The following is a 7830-nucleotide window of genomic DNA, read 5'->3' as shown; positions in this document are numbered from 1 at the left end:
GCAGGCTCGGCTTGTGATGGACGGGGCCCCTGCGCTGACAGAGGGGATGTGCTGCTGGCTGGCGCCAGGGCACGAGGCAGGGAGGTTTGATTTGAGTTTGGTTTTGGACGTGGTGGGTTTGAGTTGTTTGCAGGACTTCAGGTGGAAGAGTCTAGTAGCAGGACATATGGAGCCTGGGAGGCCTGGTCGGGCTCCACCCCTGCCATCTGACTCCTGGCTTCTCTGTGGTCCTTTTAGAGACCCAGGAAGTTCACAGGCTTCCCCCGTTCAGGAAGATTTAAGCTCTTTGACTGACATGTTCGTGCGCCGTGAGCCTGCTGTGAGCACGTTTGCCTGGGGAGCGTTGCCTTCTCTGGGGCTGGGCCAGGGCAGGGACGTGCTCAGCACTCGCTCACTGGCACAGACAGGATGCTATGAGTGGTGGTTTTGGACCTGGGGAGCTCACTCATATGCAAATCAGCTGCCTCCTGCCTGGGGAGCTCAGGACGGCTCAGGCGGAAACCAGTGTGGAAATGTCCCCTTGTGTCATTAGTGGCTGCCAGGGTCCAAGAGTCCCCAAGAGCAGCTCCCTGTGTTGGACTTGCTTGCCCAGGGTCACCAGGGAGCACTTGTCAATCCTGCAGATTCCAGTGCCCACTCGACTGTGCAGGACGGAGGCTGGGACCCTTTGCTCACCTGCTTAAGCGTGCCAGGCCATCCTCTACTCACACCTGGCCGTCAGCACCTGCAGTCCACCCGCTTGAGTGTGAGTGTCATCTCCATTTTGATCACTGGTGACCCTGGTGTCGCTCAAGGAACAGTGATTAACCTGGTCAAGAGGATGCTCGTGTGTCAACGATTTTGCTCATTGACTGGCATCTGTCAACTTCAGAACGGACGTGTTAGAGCGGCTCGCGTGGGAGACCCTTCCCCACGGAGCTGTGCGCTCTGTCCTTATGGGTCTCTCGTCTGGCACTGCTCCACCAGTGTCCAGCCCTCCTGGGAGACTGGGGGAGGCAGGGTCTGGGCCTTCTGCGCACAAACGGCTCATCGGTGTGCCTTTCTTGTCCCAGGTTCTGTCCCCGGTGCGTCCAGGAAAGGAGGAAGAAGAAGTGAGGAGGCGGCCGATGCCAGCCCAGAAGAGCAAGTCAATATGCTCCTCCATTCATGTTGCAATATTTTATCTTCATTTTAAAACTACCTTGTTTTGAATGATATTTAATAACTCAATGGCCAGTTGTAATTCTGGATATTTCCTAAGACAAACAAGAGTCCACCTGAGCCCTGTTTGCACAGAGAAGCGATCTTACGGGGACCCGCCCTGGTGACTTTTGTCTCATGACTGTTTGTACAGCCCCCCGGCACCGAGCACGGCCGTCACACCCAGTAGCCCAAGGGACTTCCATGGGCGCGTGCGTGCGGAGTGCGGGGGCGCTGGGAACCTTCCCACCTGGTACACTGCCATCCCTTTGCAGCTAGAGGTGTGAGCCTTGAGTGGCCGCCCGCAGTCTCCTGGGTCTGCCCCAGGGCCGCAGCACCACTGTGAGCACGTCTGTCTCGCGAGGTGTGGCGTGCGGGTGTGGGGCTGACATGGCAGCCTCCCTGCCTGGCACTGCCCCTAGCCGGTGACTCGCCCGGGAAGGGCTGGGTCCTCCGCAGGAGGAGGTCTCTGCCTTGCTGCACACTGCCTTTCCGTCTGGACTCCCAGTTCCCTCCGGGAGGGTTTCACCTTCTGGAGGAAACGGCTCTTCATTAGCAAACGGGCTGTCGGTTACCAGCAGCAGCAGCACCGATGAGAGACGGCGTGGCAGATGGGCTGATGTTCCGTTTCTCTGGGAATTCCTGACGTTTTTACTGTGAAGATGAAATTATCATAATAGCATGAAGATTGTGGGTGTTTGTGTATATGAAGTGAGTCCAGTCTGCCAAGAGCTGAGGTTGAACCTGTCCATGTTACACACAGATCAGCAGCTCCTGTCTGAGGGACTACAATTATGTGATATGATTTGTGAGTTTCTTGTCCACAATAGCAGTTCTGGAATGAAGCTAGGAAACTAGAGTGTACTTTCTGTTTAGTCAGCGTCTAGCAAACCGATTTTGAACCGACTTTTTGGTCATGGTTGGGGGAAACAGCGTACATTTGGTGTGTTGAGATCCATTTGTGATGGTACCTAAAATGTGACTTCGGAGAGTGTCCTTGCACGCTCTGAAACCCTCCAGCATGCGTCTAGAGAAGTCAGAAGATTCCTGAAGAATGGAGACCTGTTTCTGTCCTCGTGCCAGAAAAAGAAATCCATGAGATAGAGTCGAGATGTGAGATTCCCAGTTTAGGAGGAACCCTGTTCCCTTTCTGAGGAGGGTCATCTGGAGGGATACGCCTGTCTCCTCCTGATGGCCTTAGTACTGAGTATTAATAGTCCTCCTGTCCTCTAATATTTCACCAAGGAGAGGAAATGAAGCAGAAAGGACCTTGTAAGCTGTGTTCTAGACGGGCTGCTCCCCACAATGTAAGTTAATATTTGGCGAATGAAGGCAGAATGTCAGGGCAGTCGGGGTCCGGCTGGAATCTGCGCCAGCGGGTCTTGGCGGGTCTCGGCGGGTCTCAGGCTGCGCCGGCTGGATTGGAACTGCTGTCCTTTCTAGAGTGAGCTGAGGGACAGGACTTGCTCCCAAATGACTGCGGGCTCAACCCTTTCAGTCTTGGGCTGGGTGGTTAGGGGAAGGGTCAGCAGCTGCCACTGCCATCCCTGTGGGTCCCCAGGCCTGATGAGCCTTCTCAGAACCAATCCTTCCTGCTGCTCAGAAAGAAGGGCCTGGGGAGGCATCCGCGTGAGTGCTGGCCAGCACACGTCCTTCGGTCTCAGCCACAGCTGGAACGTGAAGCACGTCTGTGTTTAGTAACTTAGATTTTTGTTAACATAGGTGTGTAAAGATTGTGGGGAATAACTTGTGCAGATATTCTTTTCTACGCTCTTTCACCAGTTTTTGTGGAGAGGCTAGGTAAGTACAGTAGGTTAGCGAGGATTCTTTGGAAGCTAATTAATATTTGTGCTTCATCTCTGAACGCGTCACACCGCTGTCATCCCGGGAAGACACCGCTGTTTGTGGATGGAGGTTGCTGGCTGGTTCAGTTTCAATCGTCTCTGGTTTCCCGAGGCCTTGGTCGTTTCCCAGGAAAGACGACCGACTTCTCCGTCTTAAGCTTTTAAGTTCAATGATGTTGCCCTGCGTGTCACTGTCACACCACATGTGTTGACCGTTGTTTACATTTCTGTGATCTATTCCTAGTGTTTACTTTTGCAGTTACAATAATGTCCCCTAAGTAATATGCTTATAGCTTTGGAGAAAGCAGAAAACATGGGCAGAACAGGAAGGCTCCCTGGATCGTTGTTTGGAGTGACCGAATGCCTTTCCTGACCGCTAGTACCATCTGCACACTGGGGAGAGACTCAGTGGCTGGTTGGGAAAGAATGTCATGCCACCTGGCCTGGCTCCAGCCCTGCGGGGGTGGCAGGAGCCCATGCTGCTTGCACCATCCGGGGATTGCTCCACGGGGCCTGGCTGCCTTTGTCCTGGGGGTGATTCAGGCCAGATCCCCTGTCCCTGCCTGCCAGGTGCCAGATGTGATCCTGGAGGCGGCTGTGGAGCCAACCCCATCCCTGGGGTTGAGGCATTCTGGGCTGGGCCCAGTGGGTCACTCTTGCAGCTTATCTGAGCCGAAAGAGAGGGCCCCCCATGGCTGTGGGGTCTGCTTGTAAGGGAAGAAGTACCTTGTTGAGAGCCGAATCACTTTCCTTGTTCGCGGTCAGCAATTTGAGAAACCTCTCGTCTCCCTGTGGGGGAGCATGTGCTGTGCTAATAGAAACCATTTGTTAAGCAGAGCCCCCTGCATCTGGGGCTGCCCTGGTAGAGCTGTTGGCTGGGACACAACCCCTGAGCCGAGGCCCGTGTGACTGTCCCCACTGAGCAGGCTGGGGCCCCCAGGCAGTTGGACTTGAAGCTTATACTGGCCAGCGCCATAGGAGCCAGGTGGCTTCCAGCCTGCCCAGGCAGGGTTTTGCTGGGATGCATGGGGACGACGGCCAGCTCTGTGTCAGCCCTGTCCCCACGCCATGCTGCGCTCTGCCTCCTGACCGTCCCACAGCCCTTGGCAGGGACTGCCTCGAGCAATAACGCTGTCCAGAGAGCAGCTTCCCCATCTGGCCACAGCCAGGGTCTGCCCCATCCGGGATTCGGACACTTAGGGCATTGAAGATTGAAAGTTTTCCTCAGCTTTTAGTGAATAGTGATTGGTCTTCATACTTGTGCTGAGAGGAATTTTAAAAAGAAGTCTAAGAAAAACGTTCTCCTTCAGGAGAGCACTCCATGAGGTTTCTTTCTCCCTACGGAGGTATCCTGTGGTGTTCACCTTTACCACATTTCATCCAAAAAGATGATGCAGCTTTAACATGAATGTTACATTTTATTTTCAAGGAATTATTATCTATGTTCCCTTTGTAAAGGAAAGATAATATTGTAAATCTTTTTATTAAATAATGTAAAGATGTATATCTGTATTTTTGGATCATGTTATAGATTATGGATATATTGTTTAATAAATAAAGTATTTTTTGGAATAAACATTTGAGAATGCATCATTTCAGGAAATGATAAAACTTCAGTGCTGTCTCTGCAGAGGGTAAGGCTCTCCTATGTTGAATTTTGGAGGGACACGCTGTGAACTGGAGAGAGTTGTTTTGCTGGCCATGTGCCTGGGTGGGATCCTGGGCCTCACCTTAGTCAGTGGCCATCTCTAGGCCTCAGCTGTGTGGTAGCATCAGAAGTTGGTCCCCAAGCTCACAAGAAAGGTGTGTGTGTAGATGAGAATGCTATGGGTCCCTTAACAGAGGCATGAAGTGCTTTCTCTGAAACAGAAGGTTTGCCCTCCAAGATATGCAGAGGTGTCAAGACCCCTTTGGCAACTAAATAGTTCTTAGGACATTTCCTTGAGGAGTGTTAATGGTCAGGGTCCAGAAGCCCAACTTGGTCACTACCATGGAGAGGCACAGCCTCTCACCCATTTTCCAGATGAAAACCGAATCACAGATGTGGGGTCCTCGCTGGAAGGGGAGGCCGAGGTTCTGGACGAAGGGCCTGTAATGCTGCCCCCGCACGCACTGTTTCCCCAAGCGCTCCGAGGGAAGCTGCAGCCGTTTGTTCTGGTGATTGCCTGGGAGGAGGCGTGGATACTGATTCCTCCGGATCCAAGAGGCCCCTGGTACTAGTCAGAGTGAGGGCCTATGGTGATCAGGTGATAAGTAACTTTTGTTTGAGTGGGTACACAGACCCCTCTGTGGTTATCTTCCCTGTGCCTGAGTGTGACACTGACATAGACACACTTGACAACTGGCAGAATGCCCACATTGACCTGTGAGCAAGGGCCATTGTGGTAGGCAGCGTCAGGTAGAAGTGTCTGGAACGTCCTCTCCCTGCCAGGATAGTAATCCAAAGGTGAAACACATCCTTGGGAAGATGTAGTGGTGGTGTACTTAGCACATCCCATTAATTTACCTGTGAAGAACCTGGGCAGATCTTAGGCAATATAGTTTATTGCAGACGTAGGGGATGACCCCAGCTGCAGCTGCTGTTCCAGACATGGCATTGTTACCACTGTTACCAGTCAGCACCCTCTTGGCACGTGACCTGCAGGTACTGATCTGGCACGGGCTTGTCGTCCATGCCAGTTGGCCAGGATCGCCGCCATGCATCTGTTCAGCCCGGTACACCTTCAGTGCTGCCTCAGGGTCATGGGAACTCTCCTGCTCTCTGCTGGCCAGACAGCAAATCGTTATCTCAGCATCCCACACAGTGTCCCTCCTGTCTGCTCCGCTGATGACATACGGAATTGGGTGAGCCAGGCAAGTACTGGCGATGCCTCAGGAAGACCAGCAGGAGCCGGAGGGTGGGAGGTGAACCTACTCTGGGTACCAGGCACTGTATCAGGAAGACAGAAACCGCATTAGTTATTTTAACAGTTTAGGGGATTGGAGAGCTGAAAAAGCAAAAAGGGACCACTGAGGTAACAGAATAATTGCAGGAAGCACCTACCACCCTAAGTCTGGGGGTGGCACAGCGAGGAAGTTCGAGTTTCTGGATTTGGCAGTTTGGAGGAGGGGCTCTGAGGAAGGCCAAGCGCCCCTCCGGGGCTGGGACTCAGCCACCCCAGGAACAGGTGTTATTTGGCTGGTTCCGGGGGCCTCAGGAGCTCAGGAAAGGGGGTGTGCCATGGAGCTGGGACTCAGATGTCTGAGGGGAGGGTGCTCCTCGCTGCTGCTGGTACCCCCGAGGAAAGTGATGAGGCTGGGCACTCTAGTGCTGCTGGGGTGTGGCCACAGGGATGTCCTCAGGCCAGCAGGTTCCCTCCTCCCTGCCTGTCTCCTTCGGTGCCTCCGGGGGCAAAGCCTAACGGGCCCCACGGAGCAGAATCCAAAGGGCACGTTAGAGCTGCGGGGCTGCAGGCGGAACCTGCAGCAGTCCTGAGAGGCTGGCTCTTCCTTTCCTGCAGCCCGGGTCACCCGGCCCAGCCCCTGTGAGGGCCCCGCACTTGAGTCCCAGGCCGGGGTTTTGTTCAGGAAAACGTTCCCGCTGCTGGGATAGGCGGCTTTCGGAGCCTCCCCGGGTTCTGCCTGCAGTGGGTACCCAACCTGCAGGGAATGCCTGATCTTTGACCGGAGGGGCAGCCAGAGTCCCTGGGGGAACCAGACGCCCCTGGAGGAGCCTGAGTCCCTGGGGGCAGCCAGAGAGCCCTCCGAGGAGCCAGAGACCCCTGGGCGGGGGGCGGAGAACCCTTGCCCACACCCCAGGACAAGGGAGTGGGGAGTTACCCTCTGAGGCCACTCGGGGCAGACCACGCCGGGGCTGGCCCTTGGGGAAGGGGTGGGAGCTGGGACCCTTGCTGGGCGGTGCCGGACACGGGTCAAGGCCGCTGTCCTCGCCCAGTGGAAGATGGACCCTGCACTAGGACGCAGGGGGCTGGAGGACACAGGGGGCGTGGCAGGGGCGTGGCCTAGGCGACATGGGGGCGGTGCCTGAAGGACGTGGGGCGGAGCCGGGAGGGCACAGGGGCGGGGTCGGAGGGGCGCCGGTGCGCAGGCTCAGTCCCGCCTCCCCGCCCACTCTGGCTCTGGCGGCGCGAGGCCCGGCGGCCGCTGGGACGGGGACGCGGACGTGAGTGCGCGCGCGCAACCCCCCGGGGTCTAGGCTGAGGGGCCGGGCGTGGCGGGTCCCGGGCGGCGGGCGGGCGCGAGCGGGTTGGGGGGGCAGCGAGCGCAGGCGCAGTTCTCGATCGGACCCTGCGCGGCGTCACGTGATCGTGGAAGCCTTGCGCGCGCCCGGCGTCCTCGGAGACGAGCGTCCCGGGGTCGAGCCTGGGGGTTCTCTGGAGAGTGAGCCTTGGGGCGTTCCTTCGGGGTGGAGCCTGGCAGAGAGGTTCCTAAAGGGTCCAGCCTGGGGGCGCCTCGGCGGTTCGAGCCTGGGGGGCGTTCCTCAGGGGTCTGAGCCTCGGGGCGCCTCAGGGGTCTGAGCCTGGGGGGGTTCCTCAGGGGTTTGAGATGGGGGGCGTTCCTGAGGGGTCTGAGCCCAGGGGCATTCCTCAGGGGTTTGAGATGGGGGGCCTTCCTCAGGGGTCTGAGCCTCGGGACGCCTCAGGGGTTTGAGATGGAGGGTTCCTCAGGGGTTTGAGATGGGGGGTTCCTCAGGGGTTTGAGATGGGTTCCGCAGGGGTCTGAGCCTGGGGGGCTTCCTCAGGGGTTTGAGATGGGGGGCGTTCCTCAGGGGTCTGAGCCTCGGGACGCCTCAGGGGTTTGAGATGGG

At 56.6% G+C, this 7830-nt stretch overlaps 2 protein-coding genes across 4 annotated transcripts in view; both read left to right on the top strand.

The window, feature by feature from the left end:
* ING5 (inhibitor of growth family member 5) overlaps positions 1-3833 on the top strand; it is a 23211-nt gene extending 19378 nt beyond the window's left edge. Inside the window, 1 exon segment of the mRNA XM_046644308.1 lies at positions 1053-3833. Within this exon segment, the coding sequence (XP_046500264.1) occupies positions 1053-1095 (43 nt within the window). The 3' untranslated portion in view covers positions 1096-3833.
* A 3255-nt stretch (positions 3834-7088) lies between these two features.
* D2HGDH (D-2-hydroxyglutarate dehydrogenase) overlaps positions 7089-7830 on the top strand; it is a 29633-nt gene continuing 28891 nt past the window's right edge. Inside the window, exon 1 of one of the 3 annotated variants that reach the window (XM_046644086.1) lies at positions 7089-7185. The gene's annotated coding sequence lies outside the window, so the exon portion shown is untranslated. Of the gene's footprint in view, positions 7186-7259; positions 7404-7427; positions 7447-7830 lie in introns of those variants that run through there. The other 2 variants (XM_046644085.1, XM_046644087.1) reach the window with 2 other exon arrangements.

The sequence above is a fragment of the Equus quagga genome, chromosome 17 (genome assembly GCF_021613505.1).
Source record: "Equus quagga isolate Etosha38 chromosome 17, UCLA_HA_Equagga_1.0, whole genome shotgun sequence".
In the NCBI taxonomy this organism is placed as follows: Eukaryota; Metazoa; Chordata; class Mammalia; order Perissodactyla; family Equidae; genus Equus; species Equus quagga.
This window is presented reverse-complemented; position numbering and strand designations above follow the sequence as displayed.